The 17,823-nt window shown below is 35.6% G+C and overlaps 1 protein-coding gene across 2 annotated transcripts in view; it reads right to left on the reverse strand.

The window, feature by feature from the left end:
- EFCAB7 (EF-hand calcium binding domain 7) overlaps positions 1 to 17,823 on the reverse strand; it is a 55,728-nt gene that overhangs the window by 25,001 nt on the left and 12,904 nt on the right. Inside the window, exons 7-8 of one of the 2 annotated variants that reach the window (XM_045835490.1) lie at positions 5,838 to 5,979; positions 2,111 to 2,220 (exon numbers count right to left, since the gene is read on the reverse strand). The exons of the other annotated variant lie outside the window; for it this stretch is intronic. Coding sequence (XP_045691446.1) covers positions 2,111 to 2,220; positions 5,838 to 5,979 — 252 coding nt within the window. The remainder of the gene's footprint in view (positions 1 to 2,110; positions 2,221 to 5,837; positions 5,980 to 17,823) is intronic. 2 annotated transcript variants of the gene reach the window in all.

Raw genomic sequence — 17,823 nt, forward strand, 5'->3', positions numbered from 1 at the left:
GTTCTCTACATGTATATTTTTAAATGCCTAAAAATATAACAGGTAAGATATTATTTAATTTCTAAATCATCCTCAGTAATCTTCAAAAATAACTTATGCAAATATCTTCAATGGGAGGCAAAGAAAGATATCTTAGAATATTTTTTAAGGTTACAGTTCCCTAATCTGATTCAAATATAATTATATGATTTGTAAATCAGATTTCAATGACACAAAATAAAAATTAAATATATTCAAAAGACTTAACTGTTTATATAAATTAGCCCTATTTGTAAGAATCCAATTAATTAGACAAATGCACTGGAATATTACTATTATGTAATATGGACTATGTAAGATGACAGAATCCCAGAAAAACCTACCTTATATAAAATAATTTTTCATTACAGGATATTTATAATGAAGAGTACAATATTTGTCTAGGAAAACACTTTATTCTCCTGTTCTATAAAAGAAAGCAAAATGCTACTTCTCTATGGACTTTCTACGTGCTTTCTGAAGCCCAAAGGCTTCCTGTAACACCTAGGGGCTATCTCTGTCAAATATATTCAATCTAAGCACTTTTTGTCAGCTATTTGCCCTTCAGCACAGAAAAGCTCTAGGGATTTCTGTCTGGTAGTATGTTCAAAAACTTTAAAAACCCAGGTATATTTTTAGGTCATCCTGGGTACTCATATCCAAAATAAAGTTGCTCATCTGAAGTCTAGGATCAGGCCAATTTCTGCACTCATGAATCAGAGGAATGAACCATAATCATCTTAAAGTGACCATGTCTCATTTTAATGTAGAAAGCACTCTAAAAACTGAGGGTGATTTTAAAGACTACATATAGCCCAAAGCCATCCTTTGGAAGCCCTATCTCTTAAATTGGCCAGATGTAGACTGACAGCCAGGAGTGAAAAACAGTTCTTGCTGCTCCCTAATATGTTATCCTATGAACCTCCCTTATCTCCACATATAACCTTCAATTGCCACTGTGGATGGCAAATAGAAAGTCTTTCATGGGCACCAAACTCTTCTTAAAAAAAATAATTGTGAAACTAAAACTAAAACTGAAAAGTCCTTTGTAAATATGACATATTACAGATAACCAAAAGCCTATATAGTAGAGAGGTAAATAGAAACTCATTCAAACTTTATTACAGGCTTGCTATATACTCACATTTTTACACATGCAATCTCATACGAAAGTAATTTTATCCAAAACAAAAATGGGAACAGCTATTGTTTTAGACAATGCTTTATCTTGAACTTAACTTTGTAGTCAGTTCTGAAGAGGAGTTTAGTCAAAACATTAACTTCTGTCATTTTATTTGTTTCTCGCCTATAACTATTCTTGTCTGTTAGGAAGCCTACAATAAAGACTTTTATATAACATTCCATCAGGGAAATGTTTGTCTGTCATTGAACCTATATAAAGATTAAATATGATATTGCAGTAAGCCCTTGAATAGTATTATTCCTGTTGTTGTGTAGCAGATGTATTTTGTAGTCCTCATAAAATAAATAGCCACATTTATGTATCTGCCTCACATATTTGGCCTCTGAGTAAATATATAATTAGAAAAGATAAGAGCAACCCTATGGGCAACATATAAAATCATTTAAAGGCATTTCTTTAGATCAATCTATTTTTGTACACTATAATATGAGTAAACCTGAGGGTAGTAATCTTGAAGGGTTGTTTTTTTTTTGCAGTAGCATTATAAGTAAGATAAACATCTAAAGCAACTTTCTAGTCTTGAATTGATTGTATTTAGAGGGGGAAAGTCCACTGGTATCAACCATTTTTATTGAGTATAACAAAAAATGTTCATGTGAGGCATCAGGGCATTTAGAGAAGAGGAAAGTGAAGTACAATGTCACATAACTTTTAAGTTATGAAGCTAAGATTGTCAATCAAGCCTCAATGTTTAAATCTCAGAGAACAAGAAAAAGTCCCTCACAATTAACAAAAACAGGTAATATGCATAGTGTTTAAGGATTGTATATACCTTAGTTGGAAGAAAAAACACAAAAGTTAAAAAATATATACAAAATCTACTATTGTCCCCAAACTTGAGTTTGCACTATATTTTTAAATTAAACATTAGAAAATAAATATGTATACTTCTCTATTTCGTAGTTCAGTAAAACACATGAGCTGTAGGTTTGTTGGATTCTCATTTTCCTTAAGAATATATAAGGCAGTATCAACTGATAACCAAGGTGATGGTTTTCCTATAAACAAAAAACCCAAAATCTTCAAATAAGCAATCACTATGTATTCTTTCCTATCTAAAAAAGAAGTTAGTGGTTTCTTTTTCTCTTTGGATTTCTTTTTTAGAAATACACATTCTACTTTTATATGAAAACATCATAGCATTTGCAATAAGGCCCATACTTATATATTATGAGTTAGAACCATTCTCTACATACACACTTTCTAAAAAATCATAATTTTTCTTGAACTTATCAGAAAGCTGAGGTTGCAAGGCAGACAAGCAGCCTGAAATCCAAAGAAAAACAACCCTTTTAAGAAGAGATGGAGACAGGCCCTGGCTTACCTGCAGAGGAACACGGAAGGAGGAAGAGACGCCAGACACTGATTATGCCCTGACAACTCCAATGTCTGGATCTCCAGCTGGACCCTTACCTCTGAACGTCAGACCCACATAACAACTGCCCATTCGACATTCCCACCTGGACTTCTATGTCTAAAAGTGACCTCCTCCAACCCCTTTTTAAAGACTGTCCATCTGTACTCTACCTCAGTTAGTAGTAATTCATTCCTTTTAACTGCCAAGCCAAAAAATCTCAAAACCATCTTTAACATTTTTATTTTCTCACATATCACAACCAATCCTCAGGAAACCCTATGGTTTGACCTTCTAAATATATCCAGAATTTCTATTTCTTATCCTTTGTACATCCCAGTTCAAAGCATAATCACTCCCCTTCTAGAGTTCTGCAATAGCATCCTCACTGGTCTTGTTTCTCCTGGACAACCTTCAGTCTATTTTCAATATGGCAACCTGGTTGCTCTTGTTAAAATATAAGTCAGATTATGTCCTGTCTCTATTCAAAATCTCCTCATGGTGTTAAGGTTGGGAAAATGTTGCCCCCACCCTAGCAACAAGGAAAAGTGCATTAACTTCTAAATCATAACTTTTGTTGAATCTATCAGAGGGGAGGTCACAGGGTAACCTGAAATCCAAGGGAAGACAGACCTTCCCCAGGAGGGATGAAATGCAAGCATTGGCTTACTTGTAAAACACAGGAGGATGAGATGTCACGCACCATGCAAGTGGAAAAAGAAGAGGGCAGGGAAATATTTCAAGAAATAAAGGTGGACATTTTTCTAAAATTATGAAAGACAACAAGCCATAAACCCAAGATGCTCAGAGAGCCCTAAGCATGAAAAGCACACACACACACACACACACACACACACACACACACACAGAAAACAGTGTCCACAAGGAAAACAAAAAACACCTAGACACATATTCAGACTGTTGAAGATAAAAGATAAAAAGAAAATCTTGATGGCAGCCATGGGAAAAATTCTCCTAAGGCTTCCTCATTACCTAAGATTAAAGGCTAAGTCTTCATTATGGCAAAACAAAACACCTGTATCTGATTTTTGTCCTTGTTCCTCTTAGCTCTGCTACTACTCTCTCCTTACCTCCTTCTAGCCACTCCAGCCACCTTGTTGTCCCTCTAAAACCAGGCACACTCTCACCTCCTCCAGTCTTCCCTCATCCTTTCCACCACCCCTACACATACAAAGCTTACTCCCTTGTGTTCTGTGGAAGACAGCCAAAATGGCTGTCCTTAGCTGTAACAGGACTTTGCAATGCAATTTTGCAGCTCCTTCACCAAGAGGTCAAATCTATCTCTTCATTTTATAAATCTGGACTTATCTTGTGAAATGCTGTGAAAAACAAAATGTAACAGAAGTAACGTCACTTCTGAGCCCAGGCTCCACGAGGCTCTATGGTGTTTCGGCTTTCTCTCAGGTCACTGTTACATGGTGAGAACAAGTCCAGGCTGACTTACTAGGGGATAAGAGATTATATGAGGCCGAGTCAAGTCGTCCTGACTGAGACCCCACACAGAGTAGAGAGCCCAGGCAATACCAGTAAATCCGGACAGCAGCTAACCAGCAGTGGACAACAGAGACATGAGTGAGCCCTACAGAGAAAGCCAAGCCTAACTCAGACCAAAACTAAACAGAAGACCAGTTTATAAGCAAATTGTTTTAAGCTACTGAGTTTTGAAATGGTTTGTCATGTAGCAGTTCACAATTGATAAACCTCTTTCAAAGTCTTTGCTCAGACGTCAGCTTTTTCATGGAGCACACAGTAACCACTCCATTTCAGTGACAACCCATATTCCCTTGGCATTCACAATGCACCTTCCCTCTATGTTTTTCCCATAGCACTCACCACCTCTTAATATACCGTGTCATTTACTACTTATTTTGTATTATTTATTGTTATTACCCCCACGAGAATGAAAGTTCCTAAAGGTATTGATTTTTGTTTTTGTATTCTGATGTTTCATAAGCACCTAAAATGCTACTAAGTATATGGGCCCTCAATAAATATTTGAGAAATAAATGAATAAAGAAAACTTTTTTGTAAGAATGTAGAGAATGAACAACTACATTGAATTTGTAGGCCCATCTTGATATCTTTATCTGAAAAATGACTACTGTAATTGCTATTTAAAGGCATCAACTACCAAATGTAAGTGTCCTATATGATAAACAGTGAAAACAGAATCTCAACTTTAGGTAGAAAACAAGAATGGGAATAAGGTGTCCCAGGTTCGATTCCCAGCCAGGGTACATGCCAGGGTTGCAGGCCATAACCCCCAGCAACCGCACATTGATATTTCTCTCTCTCTCTATTTCTCTCTCTCTCTATTTCTCTCTCTCTCTCTCTCTCTATCTCCCTCCCTTCCCTCTCTAAAAATAAATAAATAAAATCTAAAAAAAAAAAAATGGGAATAAGGAAGAACTCTCTAGTTAGAAAATGTTTATATGTAAACATAATAAAATAAAACATTAATATTTAAAATAATCAACATTAAAGTAATTTCTAGAGAAAGCACTTATAGACATTTTTCACTAATTAAAAATTATATGATTGCCCTGGCTGGTATAGCTCAGTAGTTTGAGTGCGGGCTGCAAACCAAAGGGTCACCAATTCAATTCCCAGTCAGGGCACATGCCTGGGTTGCAGGCTGGGTCCCCTTGCAGTAAGGTACACGTGAGAGACAACCATACATTGATGTTTCTCTCCCTCTCTTTCTTCTTCCTGTCCCCTCTCTATAAAATAAATAAATAAAGAAATAAATATATAACCACTTTTAGACACTAGGAAACTACTATTTTAATTAGTATTTATGTACAAAAAAGAATGTTACCATAAATGCAAAGATTTGTTTAAGTCATATGACATAGGACTTTGAAGTTATTAAAAAATATTTGTAATTCATATTGCTTTAAACTATGTTTCTATAGAACTTCTCTTAAACATACTAATGGTAAAAATTGATAAGTGGCAAAGCTAAGGATTAATTAGCAAATGAAATTAATTCTATGTCATAAGGTTTTTAAGTGAATTAAAATAAAACATGCTTTAAATATATATAAAAATCCTTACTTGGTTTGCAAAATATGTTAACAGGTTAGGTATAAACTAACTTCTTCTTTAAACGTATGTAACCACATGTTTCTCAGACAGATTATTTTCTTCACTAAATAGGACTATCAGATACTTACATAAGTATTTTCAAAGAGGGTATAAACTAATAGTTTTAAAATTATATAAAAATTTAAAACTTGCCTTCAACTTGGCTCAGATTTAATGGCTTAATTGTTAAATAAACCATGGACCTCTGAGCTATTTGCATCCTGTATTGATGACTAATGATTTCGCCATCTTCTTCTAAGAAAAAACACCCTTTTGATTGTACACATTGCCACTCCTGAAATGAAAAAAAAAATTTTTCAATCGATGTCTACTAAATGTTTATAGCATGCATAGCAATGAGAAGAAGTCTGAGGAAGATATAAAATAATTGTAAACAGAACAATGACCTCCAGAATTTGCAACTATCATTGCAAGGTTAAAAAGCAGACATGATACAACTCAACCACAACTGATAGTAGTATATAGTTAGGACAAAAATGAATTATATATGAAAATAATATTATAATTCCAGTTCCTAAAATAGGGCCTGACACATTACAGGTGCTCAGTAAATGTGTGTCTGGTGTCTGGGGGGAGGGAGGTGACATCAACACAAACTGAGAGAACAATCCATGAACTGTACATTGGAGGAACACCAGAACTAAGATCATGAAAAATTAGGGAAAGAAATAATGAAGAGAAGTAAAAAATAAATAAAGTTCATGAGAAGGGCGTATCGAAACAAACTAATAAATAAATATGCCGCAATAATCAAGGGAGCGTACAGGAATAAAGGAGGACCACTAAAATTGACATGTTGAAAGAAAAAGCAATCTGATTTTGTATTTAAAAGATAAAGTATGTAACAATGAGAGTAATTTTTCAAGTCTATGTACTAAAATAACACTGAGTAAGTTTCATAGCTATAGCAACATATTGATAAATACTGGTTTTAAAAAAGACCTTTCTATAAGATGGGCTCTCTTATCTCCTGGTTTAGCCAAATCCCTTCTCCTAATCCAAACTAATATGTTGACTTCTGGCCAAGATGGAGGCATAGGTAGATAGAGTTTGACTCCTCACACAACCAAAAGAAGGACAACCAAGGAGTTAAAGAGGAAACATTCATCCAGACCATTAGGAGGTGGGGAGACGGGCAGCCGGGGCAGAGACGACTCACAGCAAGGCAGTGGCTGGCAGACTGGGCAGTCCCATATTTGCATGTGGATAAACTGGGGGGAACGACTGGGAGCAAGACAACCTGTGCATCCAGGGTTCCAGTGCAGAAAAAGAAAGTCTCAAAACCTCTGACTGAAAAAACCTATGGGGGTTGTGGCGGTGGGAGAAACTCCCAGCCTCACAGGAGAGTTCCTTGGAGAGACCCACAGGGTCCCAGAATGTACACAAGCCTTCCCACCCGGGAATCAGCACCAGAAGGGCCCAATTTGCTTGTGGGTAGTGGAGGAAGTGACTGAAAGCTGGCCGAGAATGGAGCAAGTGGCACTGTTCCCTCTCAGACACCTCCCCCACATACAGTGCCACCATGCAACAAAGTGGGTGGCCCTGCCCTGGCAAATACCTAAGGCTCTGCCCCTTACCACATAAGTGGTGTGCCAAGACAAAAAATGACCCAGATGAAAGAACAGATCAAAGCTCAAAAAAAAAAATATGACTAAGCAATGAAGATGTAGCCAACCTATCAGATGCAGAGTTCAAAACACTGGTAATTAGGATGTTCCCAGAAATGGTTGAATATGGTTGCAAAACAGAAGAAAAAGTGAAAGCTATACAAAGTGAAATAAAGGAAAACGTACAGGGAACCAATAGTGATGGGAAGGAAACTGGGACTCAGGTCAATGGTTTGGACCAGAAGGAAGAAAGAAACATTCAACTAGAAAAGAATGAAGAAACAAGAATTCAAAAAAATGAGGAGAGGTTGAGGAACCTCCAGGACTTTAAATGCTGCAACATCTGAATCATAGGGGTGCCAGAAGGAGAAAAGGAAGAGCAAGAAATTGAAAACTTATTTGAAAACATAATGAAGGAGATCTTCCCCAATCTGGAAAGGAAACAGACTTCCAGGAAGTCCAGGAAGCTCAGAGAGTTCCAAAGAAGTTGGACCCAAGGAAGCACATAGCAAGGCAAATCATAATTACATTACCAAAGATTAAAGAGAAGGAGAGAATCTTAAAGGCAGCAAGAGAAAATGAGTCAATTACCTCCAAAGGAGTTCCCATAAGACTATCAGCTGATTTCTCAAAAGAAACCTTTCAAGCATGAAGGAACTGGAGAGAAGTATTCAAAATGATGAAAGGCAAAGCCCTACATCCAAGATTACTCTATCCAGCAAAGCTCTCTAGAATGGAAGGGCAGATACAGTGCTCCCCAGATAAGTTCAAGTTAAAGGAGTTCATCATCACCAAGCTCTTATTATATCAAATATTATAGGGACTTATCTAAGAAAAAGAAGATGATCACAACTATGAATAGTTGTGAAACAACAACAAACTCACAACTATCAACAACTGAACCTAAAAAAAAAAAACTAAAACAAACTAATCAAACAACTAGAACAGGGACAGAATCACAGAAATGGAAACCGCATGGAGGGTTATCAGCAGGGAGGAGGAAAGGGGAGAATAGGGGAAAAAGTACAGGGATAAAGAAGCATAAATTGTAGGTAGAAAATAACAGGGGAAGGTTAAGAATAGTATAGGAAATGGAGAAGCCAAAGAACTTATATGTATAACCCATGGACATGAACTAAGGGAGGGGGGAGTTGTGGATAGGAGGGAAATTGCAGGGGGGAATGGGACAACTGTAATAGTATAATCAATAAAGTATATTAAAAAATAAAATAAAAAACAAACTAATATGTTTACACAGGATCCCATAATTAGAATTAAGTACAACTTGAAAATGGCACTTTATGCAGAAAGTAAAGGATTGTCTATTGAAGGTATGAAAAATTGTGCCATTCCGTGGATGTGTACATAAGTGCTTTTCACTTTATCATTAGTAGACATGCCTACCTAAAATGTAATACATATTTCTATTCTACTCCTAATGACTTCTAAAGATATTAATGAGGTTTTGGAGTTACTTTGCAATGAATGATTTAAAAAAATTATCTGTGCCCTGGCTAGTGTGGCTCAGTTGCTTTGAGCGTCATCCTGTGAACTAAAAGGTCGTGCATTAGATTGCTGGTCAGGGCACATACCTAGGTTGTATGGGGGAATAAGGGGGTTGTATGGGGGACTGGGGACCGAACCATAGCAGGTTCGGTCAGGGCATGTATGAGAGACAACAGATCGAAGGTTCTCTCTCCCATCAATGTTTCTCTCCCTTCCTTCCCCTATCTCTAAAACCAATAAGCATGTCCTCCAGTGCAGATTTTTTAAAAAGGGCAAATAATCTTAAAGAAAAAAATTATCTGTAAGGATATTTAAATATAAAAAAATAATAAGCTCAAGCCTCTAATAAGATAACTACTGAAAAAGTGTGCATTTGCTGTATAACAATAATATAAAAATAGTATGAATCCATTACAGAAGGAGTTATATGGCACTTAAAAAATAAGAACAAACATAATTTACATTGAAATTGATTTCTCACTCACTTTTTTAAAAGGCTAAGTTATCCTAACATATACTTATATATCATCTATTATATAAATCAAAATTATTTTCATGTTTTACCTCTTTTTCATAGCACCAAATACATCTAAACAGAGAAATTAAAAAATAGGGGAAACCCCCCTAGTTTTACCAACCTCATTTGATTTTTATGTAATTTTTCCTAATATTGGCCTTATCTATAAAAAACTATTTTTTACTTTCTAAATAACACTATTTTATGCTTTTTTTATTGAATGTTGTATCTAAAACATTTTGCTATTGGAAAAGAAGTACAAAGTTGGGGGACTCACAAATCCTGATTTCAATACCTACTACAAAGCTACAGTAACCAAAACAGTGTGGTACTAACATAAAGACAAATATATAGAGGACTTCTGGCAAGATGGAGGAATAGGTGGACGCACCGTACCTCCTCGCACAACCAAGATTAGAACAACAATAATTTACAGATAGAATAACACCCAGTAATGACAGAGGATTTATCTGAATGGAAGTCGGACAGCCAAGAAGTTGAAGTAGACCCGTACACCCAGACTGGTAGAAGACTAGCCGGGCGGGCGCGGGGTCGGCGGCGCACGGAGGTCGGGGAAAACTTGGCACGAAATCAGCGCGACAGCCATCCGGCGCGCAAGAACGCATCGGTGGTCCCTGAGTACGCAAGCTGCGGCTGCCGGACCCAGTGAGGCCGCGATTGTGGACCAGGGCAGAGCTCGCAGCCCAGGATCCCAGAGAAGGGTCTGAGATCCCAGGAGAATGGAACTACCGCCATTGATCCCTCCCGTCCCCGTTCCCACCCCCGCCCCCACAGATAACGTCACAATCTAGTGACTGGGGTGCCCAGCCCTGGTGAACACCTAAGGCTCCGCCCCCCCCACTGTAACAAGAGTGACCAAACCGAAAAAAAAGGAGAGACAGGGAGAGACATGTTTCCAACAGAAGAACAGATCAGTCCCCCAGGACTCATCGGCACGTAAGTCCGATGAGCAACCAAGAAATAGCCAATCTATCAGATGCACAGTTCAAAACACTGGTGATCAGAAAGCTCACAGAATTGGTTGATTTGGGGCGCAAATTAGATGAAAAGATGCAGGTTACCATAAAAGAGATGCAGGAAGATACACGGAGGAGAGCCAATAGTGAAAGGAAGGAAACTGAGTCTCAAAACAATACAGTGGACCAGAAGGAAGATAGAATCAACCAAGCAGGAAAGCATGATGAAATAAGAATTCAAAAAAACGAGGAGAAGCTTAAGGACATCTTTAAACATTCCAACATCCGAATTATAGGGGTACCAGAAGGGGAAGGGGGAAAGCAACAAATTGAGCACGTATTCGAACAAATAATAAAGGAGAACTTCCCCAATCTGGCAAAGGAAATAGTCTTCCAAGAAATCCAAGAAGCTCAGAGAGCCCCAAAGAAGTTGGACCCAAGAAGAAACACACCAAGGCACATCATAATTACATTAGCCAAGGTAAAAACGAAGGAGAGAATCCTGGAAGCAGCAAGAGATAAGGGGACAGTAACCTACAAAGGAGTTCCCATCAGACTGTCAGCTGATTTCTCAAAAGAGAAGACAAGCAAGCCCCTTACAGGCAAGAAGGGGCTGGAAAGAAATATTCCAAGGCATGAAAGACAAGGACCTACATCCCAGATTGCTCTATCCAGCAAAGCTCTCATTTAGAATGGAAGGGCAGATAAAGTGCTTCTCAGATAAGGTCAAGCTAAAGGAGTTCATCATCACCAAGCCCTTATTTTATGAAATGCTAAAGGGACTTATCTAAGAAAAGAAGATAAAGAGAAAACATGTATAGTAAAAGGACAGCAAACTCACAATTATTAACAACCACACCTAAAGCAAAACCAAAAGAAACTAAGTAAACAACTAGAACAGGAACAGAACCACAGAAATGGAGGTCACATGGAGGGTTAGCAACAGGGGGGGGTGGGAGGAGGAGAGAGGGGGAAAAGGTACAGAGAATAAGTAGCATAGAATGTAGGTTGAAAATAGATAGGGGGAGGGCAAGAATAGTACAGGAAATGTAGAAGCGAAAGAACTCATAAGTATGACACATGGACATGAACTAAAGGGGGGGAATGTGGGTGGGAGAGGGGGTACAGTGTGGAGAGGAGAGAAGGGGGGAAATGGGACAACTAATAGCATAATCAATAATATATATATATATATAAGAGACAGATATATAGGCCAAGGGAGTAGAATAGAGGGCCCAGAAAGAAATTCTCACATTTTTGGTCAAATGATTTTCAACAAGGGTGCCATGACCATTCAAGAGGGAAAAGGACAGTATTTTCAACAAATGGGGCTGGGAAAACTGGATATCCTTACAAAATAATTGATTTGGACCCTTACCTTAAACCATATACAAAAATTAATACAAAATGGATTGAAGACCTAAATAAATGTAAGTACTGAAACTATAAAACTCTGAGAAGAAAACAGCGGAAAAGCTTTATGACAATGAATTTGGCAATGATTTCTTGAATATGACACCAAAAGCACAAGCAACGAAAGAAAATATAAACTGGACTTTGTCAAAATTAAAAACTTTTGTGCATCAAAGGACACAATCAACATGGTGAAAATGGTAACTCACATAATAGGAGAAAATACTTGCAAATCATATATGAAAATAGCTTTAATATCCAGAACATATTAAACATTCCAACAATCATAAAAAAAATAATTTAAAAAATGGTTATCGGAATTGAATAGACATTTCTCCGAAGAACGTACACACATGGCCAAAAAGCACCTGAAAAGATGCTCAACACACATCATTAGGAAAATGCAAATCAGAACCACAACAAGATGTGATTTCATATGTACTAGGGTGGCTGTAATAAAAACAAAAACAGAAAATAGCAAATGTTGACAAGGATGTGGAGAAATTGGAACCTCTGTAAAAACGTTTGGCAGTTTGTCCAAAAATTAAACACAGAATTACCATATAATCCATCAATTCCACTCCTGGGTATATATCCAAAAGAACTGAAAGCAGAGACTCAAACAGATATTTGTATACCATCTTTATAATGTAGTGTTCACAATAACCAAAAGATGAAAAAAATCCAAATGCCCATTGATGAATGAATGAATAAATAAAATATGCATACAGTGAAGTGTTATACAGCCTTAAATGAAATTCTGACATATGCTGCACATGGATAAACCTTGAGGATATCATGCTAAGTGATGTAAGCCAGAAACAAAAGGACAAATATTGTATTATTTCATTTATATGAGACACACAGAGTAGTTAAATTAAGAGAGAAAGTAGAATGTTGGTTGCCAGAGACTGGGGGAGGGGGAAAGGGGGAGTTGTTGTTTCATAGGTACAGAGTTTCACTGAAGAGGATGAAAAAGTCGTGGAAAAGAGTGGTGGTGATGGTCACACAATAATATAATGTATGTAACACAACAGAACTGTATACTTAAAAATGGTTAAAATGGTCGATTTTGTGATATATATCTTAACACACTAAAAAAGTTGCTAAGCAATATTGAAAATTTCAATTTAACTAGTTCTATAATTACCTGTTTAGTGGTATACCCTTACTTACTTATTTCTAAAATGTTGGATATTCAGGTCATTTCCAATTTCTTTTTTTTTCCATTTCCAATTTCTTATCAGACATGTTAAAATAAACATTATTTTATGTTTTTCTTCTTATAAGTAATATCCTTCAGAAAACTTTGAGAAAAAAGTATGATATTTTTTAAGACTAATAACATGTGTTCCCATATTGCTTTGTAAAACAGTGATGCTAATTTTATGCCACCAATGGTGTGTAATGTGATAATTTTGCCACCACCATAACTTGGTCAGTAGTATTATCATTAAGAAAGTTGGGTGGTGGTGGGGGGTCATTTCTTAAGCAAAGTGTGAGTACATAAAATATTTAATTTATATATATGGTATTATAATAATTTTTATGTTTACATATTAATGTAGTAAAATAATAAAATGGTATTGTAGAGTAATTTTTGCATTAATTGCAATTTCTCTGATGACTAGCAAGGCTGAATATTTCCCCATGTGTTTATTATGTGTGTCTCCTTTTGTGTGAACTTCCTGTCCATCCCCTATTCTCATAGCTCAATTGCAGAATTGGTATTTTTCTTACATATTTTAATAAGTTCTTTCACTATTTTAGATATTAACCTCCCAATGTTAGCTTTAATGCATGGATTCTCTCTATTCCCTATTAATGTAGTGTTTGGAGACCTAAATGTAAGTACTAACTATAGGTACTTTTCAACTTATATAACTTTTATATTCATCTTTTCTTTGGGGATTTCTTCTTAAACTGAATTTTAAGAAATTGCCACTATTGCTGAACTACTACTCAAGCTTTCAGTTAGTAATTAATCACATGCACTGTCACACCTTTGGGGTATAAAAGATATGTGTACTTTTAATTCTGATAAATTAAAATGTGTCCTTAAGTTATTGGAATTCATCTTCAAAAGTATATTGCTCATGACAGAAACAAGTCATTATATATGATATTGCAACAACATCCCTATGAGGCAACATGGGATAGATATAAATTAGTTACTTTAATAAACAGAAATGGAGGTACCCAGAGGTTATATCAGTTCAGACTTTTACAAAGAGTCTGCAGAAATATCAGGTCTAGAGTCTAAGAGTTTTGGATCAATGCTTTTACTATTAGATTATGTTTCCAAAAGAATATATACTCAGAGCACTAAATTCAAATATTTTATAACACAATGAGGTTTAAAGTTGGGCTAGAGCCGAAGTTCAACTATTAATGACAAGTAAGAATATGTACAGACTTTCATTTAGCCTCCCTATAAATCTCTTGGATGGGAATATATTGTGAACTAACAACAGATGCTGACATTACCTCAAAGTCAACTGGTCTTAATATAATCAACATGACCTTGAATGAAGAAGATTGCTACAGAAAAAAAAGGAAAAATATACTCACATTGTATTTAGATAAGTTACTCTTTGACACAGTGTGAACTATGATTCTGACACCAAATGGAAAAACATTGTTTTCCTTTCAATCAATTTGACTATAGTATTATCAGATGGAATTTCATCTAATATATTTTATAAACATATTTTTTTATATTTACCCACCTGGAATGGTAAGGGATACTAGTTTAGAATTACAGAACATTAAAGTTAAAAGACTAAAAAACAATCTAATGCAGACTTCTCTTTTGATTGGTGAAAGTCTGAAAAATAGTGATATGTTTGAGTTACAAATCTTGTTAACTGCAGACCTAGAGCTGGAATCCACATCTCCTTACTTTTCTCCAACCAAAAGCTGTACTCAAAATGCTATTCTTTTTCATACTTAAATATCTGCCATGATTTTTTAAAATCTAGAATTTAAATAAACTTCATGTTGATGGATGATCATCGTAGACTATGAGATAGCATTATCATGTGGAATTATCCATACACTGAAGTGTTAAAATAAACAAATTATTTAGTTTTCTTACTAAAAAGAAAGGTAGCTTTTGGTAGCTAAATTTTTTTTCTTAAATTTGTATTGTAATCATGACTATACAAACCCCCCACTGTTTAAAAAATATTTAAATAAAGCTAAAAAAATAATGCACTTCACCAGATGCACTGGTAGTGAATATACTCTGTAGCATTTGGGAAACTCAAAAATGAGAGAATTTCTCCACATGCTAATGGTACTTCTGGGGCAGGGCCATGAGCTGACAGGAGTAGCTGCTGGGAAGCAAGTTAAACATTTTTATTAGAAGTCTTTCCTAACTTCCAAATCTAGAAAAGGTACACATAGAAGGGAATTTATGTTTCTTTGGAAAGACAGCCAACCTGCATACTATAATACAGTATTAGCAAGGCTGGGAACTTTTAGGACAGCACCTATTATAAAATAGAAGATGGGTGCCATATTATTAATAGCAAACAAACTTTGAGTAATAATCAGATTATTTTGAATACTAAATAACATTACTAGGAGAATTTGTAGCTCTCCTTTTTAAAAAGAAGCACTCAAATTCTTAAGATCTGCCTGAATTATTAAACACACTATGCTTATTCAACCAAAAATTTCTTTAAAACAAATACACTTTCTTTAAAAAAAAGATTCTATTTACTTATTTTAGAGGGAGTGGAAGGGAGGAAGACAGAGAGAGAGAAACATCAATGTGTGATAGAAACATTAATCAGGTGACTCTTGTTCACCCCCACTGGGGGACCTGTCCTGCAACCCAGGCATGTGCCTTGACCAGGAATTGAACTGGAGACCTTTTGGTTTGTGGGACAATGCCAACACACTGAGCCACACCAGCCAGGGCAAAAACAAGTAGATTTTCAATCACACTAAGTTTTTTCTCTAAGACCTAGAATAAAATGTTATGAATTAAAAGAAAAAAAATACTGACAAATTGGCTGTCTCACTCAAATCAATATGAAAGGATTACAGATTAATTTAAAAATGAACATTATGAGAAAAATGGAAAAGATTTAGTTTTTTTAAAAATTTAGAATGATAGAGTAAGAAATCCATGTATAATGTAACTTTTGACAACACTGAGCAAAAATAAAATAGTAGTTGTAATTCTTATATAGGACATAAGGTGGTGCTATATTCTACCAATTCAGATAAATTCATATAAAAGGAAAAGAACTGTTAATTCATTTGTCATAGACAAATTTTACTTATTTTGCATTCACAATGTATAAGAAAATGCTGAAAAGCACAAATAAAAACTAGTGAAGTTGAAAATTCTAGCTATCAAAAAACAAATAAATCTGTAAAGTTAGATTTTTCTTGGAACATCTTAAAGAATGTGATTTGTTTTGACATAAACTTCTGTATTATTATTAAAGATTTAGGTAAGGTAGAATTATTAAGCAATCATTACCATCATCATTATTGCTGTTTGACACATACTTATTAGAAAGCTATTAGCTTTTCTTTTTTTTTTTTAAATGGTTTTCTTTTTCTTTCTGTTTTTTTTTTAAGATTTTATTTATTTATTTTTTTTAGGGAGGGAAGGGAGGGAGGGAGGGGGGAGAGAGAGAGAGAGAGAGAGAGAGAGAGAGAGAGAGAGAGAGAGAGAGAGAGAGAGAGAGAGAGAGAGAGAGAGAGAAAGAAACATCAATGTGCGGTTGCTGGGGGTTATGGCCTGCAACCAAAGAATGTACCCTGGCTGGGAATCGAACCTGGGACACTTTGGTTCTCAGCCCGTGCTCAGTCCACTGAGCTATGCCAGCCAGGAGCTATTAGCTTTTCATTAAGACAAATAGGTAAACAGTTATTGAACTTTTTGCTTTTAAAGATTATAAACTGTACATACTTTAAAAATGTAAAATAGATTATTTTTAAAGGGAAAAATTGATATAGATTGCCACCTAATTGATGTCAAATTGATTGACATTTTTAAAACATAAGAAACTTTTGTTAACAAAATTAGTATTTGGTGTCTTCACAAAAATTAAATTAGACAACCACTTCAAGTTTAAAATGTTTACATTTGTATTGTTCTATATGTGGATATATGTAACATGTGTTACACAACACATGCATATCTGCAAAGTACATATGTGGGTACAGTCTTAATGAGAAGTCTGGATATAGGAAGTTTTGCACCTCTGGAGTTTATCACACATTGTTTGGGGTTTCCTCTTATTCCAGTCATGACTACCAATTAAAGCTATTCTTCTCTCAAAGAAATATTCCTGACACTCCTCGTATGTTATAAATCCTGAGGAAATGGATAGAATTCAGGATTAAAAAAAAGAATAGTGATACAGTACCTATGTATGGCCTATAAAAAGTAATACAAGTATAGTCCCTATATGGGTCTTATTTTTCCTCCTGTAATTCAGGTCCCTTCCCAATTGTGTGGATTTACGGTTTAAAATCTGGTTTATGTGTACCCCAATACAATAATTTTTTAATTTCTGAAAAGGCCCTTCTCTCCATTCCATACATCTCCACTAGAAATGAAACTGAGGTACCCAAACTTGTTTAAAATAGATTTAAAGTATGTGAAGAGAATTAATTTCACAATTCTTTTTTATTTGAGATTTACTTTACCGCTCCCAAATAAAACAAATTAGGCATTGACTATACTCATAACCAAGTACTTCTCAGAGTTGTTATAAAACTTAAGAAATATATTAAATTCATGAAATTTATAAAGTAACTTTGAAGTAAAATGCAAACAACGCTGGCAGGTGTGGCTCAATTGGTTGGAATGTTGTCCCAAACTGAAAGGTTGTAGATTTGATCCTGACCCAGGCCAGGCCAGGGGCCCTGTACTGGAGGCAGGATATTTCTATTTCTATTTCTATTTCTCTCTCTCTCTCTCTTTCTCTCTCTCTCCTATCTCCCCACCCCTCACTCCCAAAGCGATAAAAAAAAAATAGTGTCCTCAGGAGAGGATTAAAAAGAAAAGTAAAATGAAAACAAATAATTGAATCCTGCTGAATATCAAAAGGCTCGTGGACTTTTTAAAA

The sequence above is a fragment of the Phyllostomus hastatus genome, unplaced genomic scaffold, assembly GCF_019186645.2.
Source record: "Phyllostomus hastatus isolate PE091 unplaced genomic scaffold, TTU_PhHast_1.1 phas_contig_209, whole genome shotgun sequence".
In the NCBI taxonomy this organism is placed as follows: domain Eukaryota; kingdom Metazoa; phylum Chordata; class Mammalia; order Chiroptera; family Phyllostomidae; genus Phyllostomus; species Phyllostomus hastatus.